The sequence below is a fragment of the Heloderma suspectum genome, chromosome 1 (genome assembly GCF_057233095.1).
Source record: "Heloderma suspectum isolate Gila_16-S chromosome 1, 16-S_ref, whole genome shotgun sequence".
Classification (NCBI taxonomy): Eukaryota; Metazoa; Chordata; class Lepidosauria; order Squamata; family Helodermatidae; genus Heloderma; species Heloderma suspectum.
The window spans coordinates 388,671,175-388,687,902 of record NC_139458.1 but is presented as its reverse complement, the minus strand read 5'-3'; the positions used below and the strand labels follow the sequence as shown (position 1 = coordinate 388,687,902).

Sequence of the window (16,728 nt, the reverse complement as noted above, 5' to 3'; positions counted from 1 at the left end):
TTAAGCATCTGAGAAATACTCCAAGGGGTGAGGAACTTAGTGAGAGAGGGTCTCAAAAGGCCAGGAAAACAGGACCTCTGTCAGCAGTTTCTCCTCCTCCCATGGATGCTGTTCCCCAAACATACTGAATGCCTAACCCTGCTGTACATTCCATCCTGTCTTGTTTTACTCTACAGCCATTCTCCTTGCCAGAATAGAGTACAAATTCTCTGAAAGCAGAGTTTTCAGAAACAGGTAGCTTTAGACAAAGTGATTAAAAATATGCCAATTTTATTAATTTGCATGATTTATTCTGTGAAGAATTTTAATTTTGCCACCCCTGTTCAGATTATGGAGTTTATTCATTACATATTTTTCAGTAGAGATCAATAGCATATTGGGCAGATATATAAGTGCTGACAGGTATTTTAAAAAACTGCTCAGAGACACGCTGACTAAATAAAAACAGATTGGAAAGCATCAGGTAACCCACAAGAGAAGAGAAATTGGACATATGTTAAATACACGTTTCCCACCTCTTTTGTAGCTGCCAAGGAAACATCATGAAGTCTGCACTGGAGAACTTCTGAATGGCAGGTAGCCAAGCATCTAATGCTGAAGAGTCCTTTTTCCTTCAAATGCCTGAGAGGCATTATCAGGAAGACGGAGGGAAAGAAAAGAGGAGAGAAATTATTGGTCTCGCCTGGCATTTTGCAGAAACAGTGTTTCTCACACAGCAAGAGTGTCCGAAAATGAGATGTGTCATAGAAGTCACATATCAGGAATACAGAAAAGCAAAGATGCTGAATTTAACAGAAGCTCTTACACACTATGGCTTTAAAACTACCAGAAGGAAAAATGTATTTCACCACCAGCCTCTGTGCCAGATAGTATCTCCTGTGAATTAAGCTGAATAAAAGAGTGTGATTGATTTACTAGTTCCACATGATAGGCTCAGTCCTTGGGAAGGGCTGAGACCTGTATGGCAAACTCTCTCTTGTGAGGCCTAGGAGACAAAGCTTGCATTCCCCCCCCCTCCTTTTTTACTTTATTTTTCTGCCAATAATTCCCCTTGACTCAGCCTTGCTGAATTAACAGCACCATCTGTTGGTGAGTTGGTGTCAAAAATGAACACAGGTGACAAATTCCAGAGCAATCACTTTCAGAAGAGAGGCAGCCATGTTAGTCTGTAGCAGCCTAAACGAGGCGTATTTAAGGCAAAACAAGGTTCTAACAGATTTATCATGGCCTACACTTTCATAGAGTAGAGTCCACTTCATCAGATGCATGCAGTGTTACCCTCAGTTGACAGGTATATACACTGAGTTATATAGAGAGAAAAATAATGCAATCAGTCAAGTCAAATGACAATGATTTTGGTGGGGAAAGGACCGTGGTAGCCATGTTAGTTTTCTACAGCAAACACACACAGAGAGACACGGTCTGGTGGCCTCTTAAAGACCAGAAACCAAAAAGATCAGAGACGTGAAGTATTCTTGTATTGGTAGATAGGGGCCAATCCTACCATTAGACAGAGTGAGGTGGCCATCTCAAGCAGCAGATTTGGAGTGTCCTGAAAGGGCAGCAAACTGTTAGTTATTTAATTACTTAATATGTTAATATTGTATTTTTACTGCCATGGATGGGGAGAGAGCTTGTGAGATTTGCTTCCTTAGATGCCAAAATAACGTGGTACCTTGATGGGCAGGGCATAGTTTTCTTCTCTGCCTCAGGCGGCAAAATGTCTTGGGTCGGCCCAAGAAAACAATGTTAGCGGTGGGGCCAAAAGGCCATGAAATGCAAGAACTACAATTTGGGGGGTCTCTCTATATATGTGTCTGTGTCTGCTTGTGTGTATCTTTGCCAACTGATTAAATGGGCTGTAATTTATGAAAGCCTATGCCATGGTAGATCAGACTTTAAGGTCCCACAAGACACTTTTTTTGTGTGACAATGCACAGATTATGAGTTGCTTGTCGTATGCTTGCTTGCTTTATTTCTTTGGGAGCTTTCCCATGCAACACTTCGATCAGTGTTTCCTTCAAATGGTCTAAAACCCAAATGTAAGACTGGCAAGAATGTGCATTCAGTTCTGTAACCTATCCTTCATTGACATCATTAGCACATAGCATAAATAGGGCCAGAAAGGCTTCAAGGAGGCCGTTCAGTGTATCTTCTCTTGTGAAAACTGACTTTTATGGGGTAGAGAAAAGAAAGAAACAGGAGGGGTGGGAAGGAGAGCCAAAATTTTACTTTCACAACAAGATAAATCCAAATAAAGTTAGTTGTACTTCAGCCCCACTGAGATCAATGAGACAATTTAGTCACATTTATAAGCAGTGGAGGCTGGTGGTTCTGGTGACAGTGGGGCGGTGAACCCACTCTGAGTTTCAGTCAGAACTAGTCAGAGCTCTAAAGGAGCTATCCTGACATCAGAGCCACCAGCCACCACTGTTACAAAACATACCTATTGAAGCTGGCCAATCATGCCATACACAGAACAATTTCACCAAAGAAGCTGTAACTTGGCTGGCAATGTGTCCTAGTTTACAGAGGACAGACCTCTGTTTAAAGGGCTGCCTGGTCCAAGCCTGGTTTAAAGATCAAGAACCATAACGAGGGAGAGTAGGAGCCTTCAAGTTGTTCATCGACTGTGAGCACCTGGACTGCAGATCGAGCAGATACACAGGTCACCTGGTCACAGTTGTCCCCGCTATGTTGAGATGTATTGTATTTTTCTATTAAATTATAGTAATGATTTCTGGATTTGCATCTATGTTTATGATTATGTTATGCAAAGCCATGCAATCTTTTGTCCTCTTTTGGAGTCATGCATTTCCTCTTTTTTCGTGATACAGCAATGAATATCCTAGCTCAGCCTTCCCCAACCCGGTGCCCTCCAGATGTGTTGGGCTACAACCCCCAGCATGCCCCAGCCAGCATGGAGCATGCTGGGAGTTGTAGTCCAACACATCTGAAGACACCAGGTTGGGGCCAGCTGCCCTAGCTGTAACTGCCATAAATTTATGTAGGAATGAACTTGGTCAGAAAGCAGCTGAGAGGTTTTTAAAATTCCTATAACATTCCCTCCTTTTACTGTCACTAACTTGGAGATACAGAGTTAATACAAGCATTCTTAGTCTGCAGCTCTTTTAGAATGTGAGAAAGGCCTGGCTTCTTTTAAGGGCTGCATCCAAGCCAAGCCTCTGTGGTAAGCCCGAATCGTCCATACTTTATTTTTTTTTAAGTAGGGATTTTGGTGGTTTTTGCAGAACTCTACCACTTTTTATCCAACTGTCGGGGATAGAATGATCAATTCTATAACACTACAGAGGTGGTCTGTTACCTGGAGTTGCAATTAGGGTGTGGGGCATTATAAGGCTGGGGGAAATGACAGGGGCCCCATCTACACCAAGCTTTTACTCTGGGGCGGGTGCGAGTCGAGGCCCATCGTGATAGATGACGTAGTTAGGACATCACAGCCATCCGTGGTTTTCACCCAGAAAAAGCAGAGTTCTAAGGAGTTGTTTTACTGCGATTTTGGGGGTTTGCTGTGGGTTCCCCCACGGTTGTGGGCCATCTGTTCCTTCCCCGAACTGACTCCACACCTTACAGTGGGCATGTTGTAGGCATGCATAGTGCCTGCATCACTCTGTAATGCCCTTTTAACTCCCCCATCCTTTTGCAGCTGCATAGTTACAGAGGCACAGGGGGGCGTTTTCATTTATTTAATCACACTTTCGCACATTTTTGCAGCTTCGTATCTTCGTAATGATTGCTTTTGGACTCAGTACCCAAGGGCTGGGGAGGGTCTTGGGGGAAGGAACAACATCACTCCGGGCACCATTTTGTTGTGAGTACGAACCATCGCGAGAGTCTCAGGCTGGGGAACTGACAAAAACTGATGGTGTGGAATTGAAGGAGCACAAAACACCCAATTTTTACCTAAAACCAGGTCAGAAAGACACAGCAGAGCCCCTGAAATATAAAATAGCCACTGAAGTGTTGCACCCCCACACTCACGGGACTGCACAGCTGTGCATTTCAGTATAATGGCCAAAAAAAAAAGGACACAGCGAGTGTCTTAGGGAAGCATGCAGTACATCATGAGTGTATCGCAGGGCATGCTGATTCGAAACCACATTGCTGTGCAGTTGCGATGGGGTGGGGGGTCAAAGCAGTGCCATATAGATGGGGCCAGGGACTGAGGCCCAAGGAGTGCTGCCCTGGAACTTCATTTAAAATAAGCTCACCATTTTTCAAAACTGGGTTTTGAAAGTGAAAGTCCACTGCTATTTCAGCATCAAGCACAAATTTAATTTCATTGTTGTGAGAAACTCTGATTAATGTGGATATATTACAATGGTTGGATATATTACAATGGTAAATTCTTAAATAAATAAATACATTTGGGAGAGGGAAGGAATGAAAAGAAGATGTGGGGGTATGTTTTGGCTGGAAATTGCGGGAGGGGGGAATATTAAAGTGTTTGAATCTCACTTTTGATCAATTCAAGGACACTCTATGACATGATGCAGAAGAGTAAAGTGATGCGAGAGAAGCCAAAGTTCTATGTTTCCTTACCAATCATTGCTATTGAGCCACTTCAGAGCATCAATCAGCCCCTGCTGTGGGTGAGACAAGGGTCTTATTTCTAAGGCATCTCTGTTTACAAGGTCCTCCTCCCATTCTGGAGAATCCTGGAGGTTCGCTGGCAGGGAGTTAGCTGTAAATGTCAAAACAACAACAGTGTAAGTACAATAACCCTAGTAGTCAGAAAATTATATGGAAGGCTGCAAATAAGTTTGCATTATAAAGGAGTAATTCTAACTCTTCCCTCTCAGTTGTAGATGCATATCTGAGTCATATCCCATTAAAAACACTGCAGAGAGGATAGACCAGCCTTTCCCAACCAGTCCATGCAGACTGTGGATGATGGGAGTTGTAGTCTGACACATCTGGGGGGGCACCAGGTTAGGGGAAGCTCAAGATAGACCATCTGCATTGGAATGTGCATTTGGCTGTACATTGCATGCATCCTGGGTCCAGTAAGTTCTATTGGGGGTGGGGGCAGGGGAGGCAGTTGTAGAAAATGCATATATAAGGGTTTGTTGTTGTTGTTGTTCAGTCGTTCAGTCGTGTCCGACTCTTCGTGACCCCATGGACCATAGCACGCCAGGCCTTCCTGTCCTGCGCTCTCTCCCGGAGCGTGCTCAAGTTATATATAAGGGTAGGGATGGACAAATCTGTCCATTTTTGTTTCACTCCAGTTTTCATTTTCCCAACCAAAGTTTGTTTTGACTCATTTCCGCATCACCTTCTGAATTCGACCAAAAGGAATCTGCATGGAAATTTGTATGCTTTTTTGTGTGCATTTCTTTTAAATACCCATTTTTGGTTGCACTTTTCCTAGTGGGTACACTTTTCAAGAGTAATTTTCCCCAAATACAATGCATTTTTGTGCACACTTTTCCTTAGGTTTTATTCCGGTTGTATTGTTACATTGTGGTTTTAATGTTTTTATATTTTATATTGTTTTACTGGGTGCTTTTTGGTTTTTATTTGTGAACCTCCCAGGGAGCTTCAGCTATTGGGCGGTATAGAAATGAAATAAATAAATTAGTATACTCATTTTTGTGTATATCTGTGAGTTGCGAATTGCATCACAACACTAAAGTACAGATTTTGGAGGACAAGTGCATTCACATACAAGTTCAGGAAGTGGGAACTGAGTAAGTTCATATAAAAATTTGGACCGAACGAATTTCTCATCCATCCCTACCTAAGGGCACCCATCATTCAAGGCCAGCCCTCTCCCCATCCTTTAAGCTGGGAGAGGACTGTCTCCCTCCCAGCTCGAAGAATAGTCTGCCACCTGATGTCCACTGCCTGCCACTTTGCTCACTAGACAAGATTATCTAGGCAGCAGTCACACCCCAGGAGCTGAGGCAGCCACTGCTACCTTGCAGAGATTCTTCTGGCCTGCCATCTTCTGTCTTTCACAATGTAACATCGAGCATTAACTGCAGCCAGAGGCAGACAGCTCCCCTGCACCATTAACCCTCATATAGCCAGAGAGTTTTGCATACACTTTACTCCATGATGGAACCACCGGGACAATATGCTCCTGCAGACATGTGACGGAGAGACAGGATCGGCAGAGTGGAAGTGGTACAGCACAACTGGGCTGGTTGCCGCCACCTAGCAATTCTGCTGCCCTGTGCCGCATCTGCTTAAAGAGGTATTCATTTCCTTACTGATGGCCGGCAGGCTCGAATGAATTGCAGACATGGCATTAATATCGAATCACCCTGACAGTCTGCTTTGCCTGCAAAAACTACCTACTTCCTGGGACAAGGTGATTCAGTTGCAGGCCAAAGAAAATAAATTAATAAATAAATAAAGCTTCCAGTGGACACAAGAAGCAGCTGAGTCATATGCTATTTGCAGGGACCTTGAAAGTGGAGAAAAGGCACTGGGAGAATTCCAGACTCTTGTCTCAACACCAGGCAAATGCAAGGTTGGTACCTCCATGCTGCTAGGTGGCTCACCGGGGAAAAGGAGAAATGAGAGAGTTGAGGGGAAGTCCCCACCTGTCATGTGCTAGTGAACTTCAGTGTACCAGGCAGGAACTACTTTCTTCATCCCCAGCTGGCACCAAATGGAGAGCTGAGGCTAACTGGGCACACAAAATGGGAGCAAATGGGAGTGCGTATGTTCTCTGTCAGCATTTGCACGATAATCATCAGGTGCCATAGTTGCCCCTAACAGGAAGAGCTGAACCAGGCAATCAGGAGAATCACATGGTATAGGTTTTCTTGGATGTGCCATTCAGACTGCAGAAGGGAACTGCATATTTGAATGCTCTCCTATATTGAAAAGAACTCCCCACTTATAGAAAGCCAGCAGAACAGGAAGATGGCTATGCTAGTACCCTTCTTTCTCCCTGACATACTAATTTTCTATGTTCCAGGAACTGTGTTTCATGGTGAAACATTTAAAACTTACTATGCGTACCTGAAGTTTGAACGGTATAGTCTCGAAAAACCTTCACTGCAACACATTCCTGATTGTGCTGTTCTTTTAAATGTATTATCATCCTTAAACCTTAACCGCTAAAAAAAAGAAGTGGGTGCCATGGCCATGATGATGTCATGGGAGGGAGAGGGGCTTCAGGGGTGGGGGGTGGGCATCCTCAACATCATCTGGCCTGCCGGGCTTGGTCTGGAGGGCAACCTGGCCCACAGTCTGAAAGAGGTTGCCCCCTCCTGCCTTAACAGGACCTAAGCGTAGAAGGAAGCCATATTTACTCCACAGTATATAATAAGGGCTTTAACTAATTGCAGTTTAGGTGTACTGAAGATGGTTTTGTTGGTACCATTTCATAGTTTCCCAGAAGGAGGAGGAGGAAGAGGAGGAGGAGGAGGAGGCGAGCACTGCTCAAAATGTGTGCACATCCGATTCTTTAAAACAGAGTATTTTATAAGTACAATTTACTTTTCCTTCTGTGCCCAAGGAATCTTTTCTCCTATCTGGACAATGTACAGCTAAGGCCAGAAACGGAGGCAGCCACCACAGCAGACCTCCAACAGAGTCCACCTTCTAGACACCACCAGGAGGCAGATGACTCTCCTTCAACATTAACCTTCAGGGTGGAACTTCACATTACACATGTATTAGGTATAAGGAAAGTCCAAAGAGTGGCTTTCCAAATGGAAAAGCAGCTTTGGAGGGGGATTTGGAGTGAAGGAGAGGTGAGGGAAGGAGAACCCACCACTTCTCCACTGCAAAGGTCCTCCCAGACACACACACACCCCAGACACACACACACACAGAATACCAGCTGCACAACTGGAGAGGCAAGCATACATTTGCAAGCCTGCTGGGGGGAAAGAAAACTAGGGGAGAATCTCTCTGAACTCCTCTCTCTGCCAGTCTTCACTTTTTTTATTTTTCTACCCCATCACACACTCTTTCCTCTTCCTCTCTGCAACCAATAGTTCATGCTGTCTTCTACCTCAGCCTTTTTCTGAGCACCATCTTCTCTTATTTACCTCTTTTTTCCTATTTCCCCACCTACAGGTCTCTCTGTACCCTACTATTTCCTTTTTTAATCTGTACCAACACTACCAACTGTGACCACATCTGTTTCCCCCTTTTTCCTCCTTCCTCATCTCACACGTCTCCCTCCAGCCTCATCTTTCAGTCTCATCTCTTTTCCTTCCTTCAGTCTCTTACATTCTGCCTCTTGCCTTTGCCCTTATCTCTAGTCCTCCTTGCTGTGTGTAGTGGCAATATCGCACAAGGCTTTCACTCTCCCAGCAAGCCACACACTGGGGCCGGAAAAAGATGTTACTTTAAAGCTACATCTTTCTTTCATTTTTACTCTAGAGTACATGCAGGGGAGTAATCCAGATTAGGACCTTAGTGTGGGGGGTAGGGGGGCTTTCACCTTCCCCTGCTATGTGCCCAGTCCAGATCAGGAGACCCGCACCTGCAATTACTATTGCAAAATAGTGCTCCGTTTGCTTTTTTTTTGGCTCTGAGTGACTCAAGAGGGATGTGTGGCATGGCTGGAAAAACTGGCACCAATTCCACCACACACCTCTTAATATGAGGGGGATGGGGGGGTAGGAGTAATTCAGGCATAGTAATCCAGGCATTCTCTCATCCACACACCCACTTTTGATGGGCCTGGGTAGAACTTAGATGTTCCCACAAATATGGGAAAGGGACACAATGAAAAATTTCCCCAGGAAGTGCAAATAAAGAGGTATGGGGGCAGAATCAGCCTGTTGTTCTTATGTTGTGCAAGCCTGGTTTAACGTGTAGGTAGGTTCTAAAATAGCTAGTCAGTTTTGCATATTTACTACACCAACCAATACATGTTGCTTTGACAAAAGGAAATGCTTTACCTGTTTTGTACCACTCAACCTTGTGCCACATTTTAGCATCCACAGATGGAATCTTGGTGGTGACCAACTCACAAAGCTCTTCTAAGCTACCTGACAAGTTTCAAGAAACTAGCTTTTCAAAATCACCCATGAGAAGAGACACTGATATCGCCTATTTAGCTGGGATTATAATATTTGGAGCAGGAAGCTTATTTTGACATTTATTTCTACAGTGTGGATTATTATGAGGCCCCTGCCTGTGGCTGACCCTCTTTTCCAATACTGTGACAAATATAGAAGTAGGCATAAGAAGTTGATGGCATTTTTATGTCTCACCTGAAGCATGCCTCAGGAAGCTACTGTCATGGTTGATGACAGGGATGTTGGGCAGAGAGGGCCTGTTCACCCGTTTCTTTAAGGCCATTCCGACAGGAGCTCTGCAAAGGTTGCTCAAGCTGACTGCAACAGGGGTGGCCCCATTGCCAGTAAGCAGGCCAGAATCTGTGGAGAATAATTTAGGGGAGTCAGCAAAGAATGAAGGAGCAGGCACCTGAAAGAATGCAACAGGAAAGCGGGAATTGGATTATTAGTAGAAATGGTGTTTCCATTACAGTTCTGGGCCCGGACATAGCTATATCGCTAGTGAAAGCAGTAGAGTTAGGAACAATTGTGGTAGAAAACAATTGCCAGGGGAACCTTTTACCTTTCTTCCATCTCATTTTGAAGATAAAGGTCCAATTTTGGTTCAATGTACACTGCTCCTGGGATGGTTTTTTTAATGTGACCCAAGTCGCATGTACAAGCAGAAAATGCTCGTTTAAATCATTTATCCATATCACTGTTCAAGAGATAGCTCCCTGTGCAGAATCCTGTCAAGAGATCTTCCTTCAGAATCTTCCATCTGGAAGTTGCCCGGATAGCAAGTTCTTCTGCTAGCGCTGACACCTGATTAATAGCTCTGAAGAAGAGGGGTCGGGGACGGGAGGGATGTAATTTGTTTTTACATTACTGTCAGGGTGGGAACTGAGCCGATATAACCCCAGAGCAGTTCTGATTCTGAGGAGGAACAGCAATCCGTGGGAGAGGAGCTCGCTCATCTCTCACAGGCACAGCAGCTGGCAGAGATTCCTCCTGCCAGCATTCCTGGGATAGATAGTCACCCTGGCAGCAAGAGAGTGCTGGAGGGGGGCTTGCTGGACGCTCGACGCCGATGCAGGGAGCAACGACAGATGGAGGGCGAGGAAAGGAGGCGTAGCGCTCATTTGGCGCGCAAGCAACAGTCGCGTCCCGAAGACCCAAGGGAAAGAGGGAGGATCTCTCCCTAGCCCATAAGTTCAGGGTCTTCCCATGATTCTCCTTCAGACAGGGACCAACTGCCTAACCTGGAGCATAGGCTACTCTGCTGTCTTTCCCCAGTGCTGTTCCTTGCTTAGTCGCTGGTGATTAGCATCTGAAAGAGTCATTAAGTTGTAAAAGGATTAAAGCCTTGAAAAGAATCCTTTTGTCTGTGTCTTGAGTTGGCTATTGGAGTAGACTGTAAGAGGCAGCTAGGGCTCTCCTGACAATTACACACATTCTGTGTCACACAGCAAGTACCATCTTTAAAGAGGCATTCCAATCTGCGTGAATAAGACGCCGAAGTGTGTCTTCGAAGATGGCACCCACTGGACCCCTCAGTTTTTGGAAGTACAGAAAATAAACTCTGCTGCCTAATTAAACAGGAGTTCCTGGCATCAGTCAATCAAGCAGGTTTTGACTGGTTAGCTGAATCAATGAATTGAGACCAAACATTACAGCCCTTGTTCCAAGGAGACTTTGCCATGTGTACTGTGCACCATGGGATCACTTTAAAAGGCCACAGGAAAAGGTATTCAAGAAAAGACCCACCACACACATGCAGCTCTGAGGCTGACATTTCAGTACCTTCTGCTGGTACTAAAGGAATAAAAGTAAGTAACCTTGCACCATAGCCTTGTTCTGGCAGAATGCTGACTTGCAACTTTCTCTGCTGCTGCAGCAAGCCTTCCTGGCATTTCAACTGCAGCACAATCAGCGTATGTCAGTTCCAATCAGATCAGTTGGGGAGCTCTGCCTCCCCGCACCCAATTTTTAATATTCGCTCCCTATTGTAACAGCTTCGTTGTTTCATCTGAAAGCATCACTTCTCAAGGGTGCATGTGGGTGTTTAAATCAAGAAATTTCTTATCGGATGACTAAGTGCTTCCTACATACGGACATTTCCTCCTGGCCATAAAATTTAGTTAGAATTAAATATTATTGGGAAGAGCATCGAGCTGCCTAACGGTAAGTGCTGCTGCGATATTGGAATATGTGTGGGTTGGATGAAATTAGATCTCGGATTCAACCTTGTCCAGGAGCTAGTATATTAGGACAGTTCTTTTTTACAGGCAACCCTATGACTCAGTTCTTCCACTGCTAGGAAAGCTCCCTTTTAAAACGTTCCCCTTGCAACCTGTAGCAAAAACTTTCATGAGAAACACAGTATAGGTGTCAAAGACAGGCAAAGTAAAAAATACTTTTGTAGGGATTGTTCAGCAATAAGTGCCTTATTTCAATATTTTTCCATGCCCGTTAGAAGACATGAGATCATGCCCCACTTTTTCACCAGAAGGATCAAATTCAGTAAAGATGATAGAGCTGTGGGAGTATTTCAAAGCACTCCAGTGAACAGTCTGGGATCCAAACTTCACGGTGTACAGTGTAGCTGAGCCAGATAGTTTAATTTACTCCTGTGTAACCACATGTGGCCCCAATTCTGATTAGACCACTGCTCTCCATGAAGGAAGCATTAACCCCCTACACACACACACAAATGCCATTTTTCCCCTGGTATCCATCCCTGGGGAGGGGGGGATTAAAAACTGAGAAAAAAAGGCTCCTCTTGAATCAATGGAGGCTTCTTTCTTTCTTTTTAACCCCTTGTGGGGGGGATTTGGGGGGGATAAACTGGCAGGAGGCTTAATTTCCCTCTCCCCAAGCACAATAGTCCTAGATTGAATCAGGGCTGTGCACGCTTACATGAGAGTAAAACGAGAGATAAGCATCAGCTACCTGCTATGTGATCAGTGTAATGTGCAGTTTGGCTCTGGGAATACCCAAATAGGTCAGGAGGTGCACCTGTGCATGGACTGTTTCACTTCAGAATGATGTGGGAGCTCACATGACTGAGGCTGCAATCCTCCACACACTTATCTAGGAGTAAGCCCCATTGAACTCAATGGGACTTGCTTCTGAATAAACACATACTATGAATGCTCTTCCATACAGAAATAATATCCCCGCACATAGAAAAGTAGCATGTCAGGGAGAAAGCTAGACTAAAACCCTTGTTCCTAGCATTTAGTTTTATACCTACCCGGATCAACTTCAGAAGCCCTTCTCTGGGTGCCCCCACCAATGTGGTAAAATGAGTGGCTCCTAAAGAAAGGGCCTTTTCAGTGGTGGCACATCAGTTGTGAAATTCCCTTCCCAGAGAGTCATTCCTGGTGCCTATGCTGTAGTCTTTTCAGTGCCTGGTAAAGATGTTTTCTTTCCCCCTGGTTTCTCAGTTTTAAAAACATGACTTAGGGCGCAGTCCTATGGGGATAGGCAGCGGCCTCCGAACTCAGAGGTGACCGCCTATCCAATGCAGGGCAGGAGAAGTACGGAGGGGATCATTCCCCCCACGCTTCTCCTGCCCTGCATTTGTGGCTAGTCAGCTGATTTCAGCTGTCTAGCCATGGGAAGGCAGAGCCGGGGAGGAGTCTGCCGGACAACACATAGGATGTGTCGTACCAGCATTTCCACCTTCCCCACCCGGAATGCCCACGGAACACCCTGCTTTTGCCACCCAGTGCTCCTCTTTGGAGTGCGGAGCGTGGGGCTGTTCCTCACTGCCTGCGAAGCAGCGCGGAAGGGGGGGAAGGTTGGTCCTCTGGGAACCGACCTTGGAGCGCGGGCTTTGAGGGCAGTTCCTGGAAAACCAGATATCCTATGGCCGCCTAGCCACTGACTAGCAGCCATAGGATTGCTCTCCCCGTGATTTTTAGATCTTGAGCATTACTACTGCTGGTTTTATTCTGATGTGGTTTTAACTTGTTTTTATTCTTATGTTTTGTATTTTTATATTTTGTGGTTGTAATATTTTATATACCACCCAGAGAACATATTGTTAATGGGCAGTATAAACATGCTGTAAAAAAAATTTCTATAGGCAGGGATTTTTTTTTTTTTTGGATGATAATGATGATGTATGGAGGAAGCATTCAATCATATTAATTCCCACTTGTGGCCTGAAGTGGTACAGCCCAAACACAGGTTTACCTTGAATGTTCTGTTTAACTATAAATGTTGTAACTGGGAGTTAACACTACACCTATGTGCTGGAAGCAACTACCACAGCAAGCTGCTTTTTTACAGTGGATGTTATCATCCTCTCTATGGTCAACCAAATCTGATAACACCCTCAGGATCAAGAGTATCTACTTTCCTTTGTGACAAATGCAAAGTCCTACAATTCACTCTCTCCCAAATGAAACCTGAGGTGATTCAAAATTAAGGATTTGCAGATTTTCTTAAATCAGTTCCACCTGTGTTTTGCGGATTGGCAAGCATCATTCGTTCCATCATCTGCTCACTGACAGAATCAGATACTTCTTTTTATCAAATTTTGTTCTGCTTGCACTAATGCACATTAGCACAAGTCCAGATTCTGTGGACTTGCGGACTGGTTTTTCACTTGGGGGTGTGTGATTTGCACTAGTTCGCATTAGTGCTAATGCACATTAGCACAAGTAGAACAAAATTTGGTAAAAAGAAATATCTAATTCGCATTTGTGCAAGTGTGTATTAGTTAATGTGCATTAGCACTAATGCGAACTAGTGCAAATCACACACCCCCCAAGTGAAAAACCAGTCCGCAAGTCCACAGAATCTGTATGACTCAGAAAAAGCCAGTCCACTGCGGAATTCATAGAAATCTGAACTCATTTGAATCCATTGCAGATTTCCCTGACATCCTTATGCAAAATGCTGTTCAGGCCCAGCATCAGTACCCAGCATGATGGGGCAAATGCGCATCTTGCACAGGACCCCCTCAAATGAGGCACTGGCCCTGATGCTACTGACGTCTTCGGACAAAATGCAAAATATATATAACTAACCTTTTTCCTCTCAAGTAGACACATACCTTCCAGTGCTGTGCCTTCCTTCTGTAGTTGTTCTTGGAACCTCACGGGTCTTTCCTTTTCTCTCTCTTTCTCCTTTTCTCTTTCTTTGCGCAAAAGCTCTATCTCCCTTAGCTGCTTCTGGCGCATTTTCTCCTGAGCTGACTTGGATATAGTCACGTAGATCTGGACACAACAGAAACACACTGTAGTGCATAAAATAATAATGATGATGATGATGATGATGATGATGGACATACTTATTTCTGTACACAGCAATGAAGAACTTCTGAGCACAGAGTCATGAACCTAAACACACAGAGATCCAACATTTCCATAAATCCTAATTTATTATAAAGCAAGATAAATACTTCATCAAAATTGGGGAAGGAGCTTGTGGGGAAGGAGGACCAGCCAGCTGCACCAGGTGGACCCTGAACCTGTTTCTGCCCCTGCCAAACAGGTACTTAAGACGGGGCTGCCAGAGGCAGCGCCTCGGCATGCACCTCGGCGTTGCACCAAGTGCGTCGCTAAGTGCGCACTTAGCATCACACTTGGAGAGGCATGGAACAACACATGAAGACCCACCCACCACCTCTCCAGAGACACCAGCAGCCACAGATACCAGCAGCAAATAGCAGCAGCAGAGGGCAGCAGCTGTAAAGACCAGGGAGAAAGGAGCAAACGTAGATTTTAGCTGCTGCTCTCTTTTATCTCTTTTATCTTTTATAATCTTTTATATTGTTGTATATTTTATATCTTAACATTTTAATATGTGCCTGGGAGGACTATTGAGCAACTAAGGGGGTCGGGGAGGTTGCCACCATAACTGTGGTCACGGGTAGGGGGAGGTACGGTGTTGGGGGATTAACAGGCCAGCTGAGGAGAAGAGGGGCTAGAGACCTTACAGCTGTCCCCTCTTCTGGTTCTTCCCCCAACCTGATGGTTCCTGGTGGCCTTACCAGTCCGCCCTCAGGTCTGGTGGTGCTGCTGCTGAATGCCAGGTCGGTCCAAAATAAAAGCTCCCTCATCCATGATTTGATTGTGGATGAAGGGGCTGACCTGGTATGTATTACTGAGACTTGGGTGGGGGAACTGGGAGGGGTCACTCTCTCCCAGCTGTGCCCTCCTGGGTACTCAGTGCAGCACCAACTTGAGGGTCGGGGAAGGGGGGGTTGCTGTGGTCTATAGGAATTCAATCTCCCTCTCTAAGCTTCCTGCTCATTTGAGTGCAGATCTTGGGTGCTTGTACCTTGTATTGGGTACCAAGGACAGATTACGGATTCTGTTGGTGTACCACCCACCCCGCTGCCCATCAGACTCCCTGCCTGAGCTGACGGAGGTGGTCTCAGACTTGGTCTTAAGGACCCCTAGGATGATGGTCCAGGGGGATCTCAACTTCCATGCTGAGGCCGCTGTATACGGGGCAGCTCAGGACTTCATGGTCGCCATGACAACCATGGGGCTATCCCAACATGTCATCGGCCCAACATATATAAAACATATATAAAAGATCAAGCATGGTTTTCTGGTTGATCTGGTTTTCTTGACTGGGCAGGAGGATGGTGATCTGAAAGTGGAGGAATTAACATCTGTCCCTTTGTCATGGTCAGATCACTTCCTGTTGAGGTTTAGACTCCTGGCAGCCTTCCCACTCTGCAAGGGTGGGGGACCTATTAAAATGGTCTGCCCCCGGAGGCTAATGGATTCCAATGGATTCCAGACGGCTCTGGGGGATTTTCCTGCTGGTATGGCTGGTGCTCCTGTCGAAGCCCAGGTCGCTCTGTGGAATTCAGAGATGACTCAGGCGGTTGACACGTTTGTGCCCAAGTGCCCTCTCCCTCTGAGCAGAGCCCAGCCAGCTCCTTGGTATACACCTGAGCTGAGGGCAATGAAGCAAGAGAGGAGACAGCTAGAACGCAGGTGGAGGAAAACTCATGCTGAGTCTGACCTAACACAAGTAAGAGCTCACTATCGAGTCTACTCTGTGGCGGTGAGGGTGGCAAAGAGACAGTTCTTTTCCACCAGCATTACATCTTCTCAGTGTCATCCAGAGGAGCTTTTTCGAGTGGTTCATGACCTGTTACATTCTAGGCCAGGGAGAGAGACAGTGGAAGCCTTGGTGGCACGCTCTGAGGAGTTTGCAAGGTACTTTGAAGATAAAGTCGCTCAGATTCATCATGAATTGGACACCACGATTAATGCAGTTCCATTGGTAGAGGCGTTCAGAGCACCGTCTGGTCCAGTTTTATTGGATGAGTTTCAGTTATTGAGGCCTGAGGATGTGGACGAGGTGCTTGGCCAAGTCCGATAGACCACTTGTGTGCTTGACCCTTGCCCTTCATGGCTTATTAAATCAAACAAGGAGGGGATGCCCGGCTGGGTCCAGGAGGTTGTAAATTCCTCCTTGAGAGAGGGAGTGATGCCAGCTGGTTTAAAAAAGGTCGTAACTAGACCAGTCTTGAAAAAGCCTAACCTGGACCTGGAGGATGTTAACAATTATAGGCCAGTGGCCAACATCCCCTTCCTGGGCAAGGTGCTTGAGCGGGTGGTTGCAGGAACAGCTCCAGGCACTGTTGAATGAAACAGATTATCTAGATCCATTTCATTCAGGCTTCAGGCCTGGTTTTAGAATGGAAACTGCCTTGGTCGCCCTGTGGGATGACCTCTGCTGGGAGAGGGACAGGGGG

General features: G+C 45.5%; 1 protein-coding gene across 3 annotated transcripts in view; it reads right to left on the bottom strand.

Moving 5' to 3' along the window:
- TOGARAM2 (TOG array regulator of axonemal microtubules 2) overlaps positions 1-16,728 on the bottom strand; it is a 121,175-nt gene that overhangs the window by 42,083 nt on the left and 62,364 nt on the right. For all 3 annotated transcript variants that reach the window (XM_084828603.1, XM_084828605.1, XM_084828604.1), the window contains 4 exons: positions 14,062-14,224; positions 9,210-9,374; positions 4,564-4,705; positions 516-621 (listed from right to left, as the gene is read on the bottom strand). In XM_084828603.1, the coding sequence (XP_084684729.1) occupies positions 516-621; positions 4,564-4,705; positions 9,210-9,374; positions 14,062-14,224 (576 nt within the window). The remainder of the gene's footprint in view (positions 1-515; positions 622-4,563; positions 4,706-9,209; positions 9,375-14,061; positions 14,225-16,728) is intronic.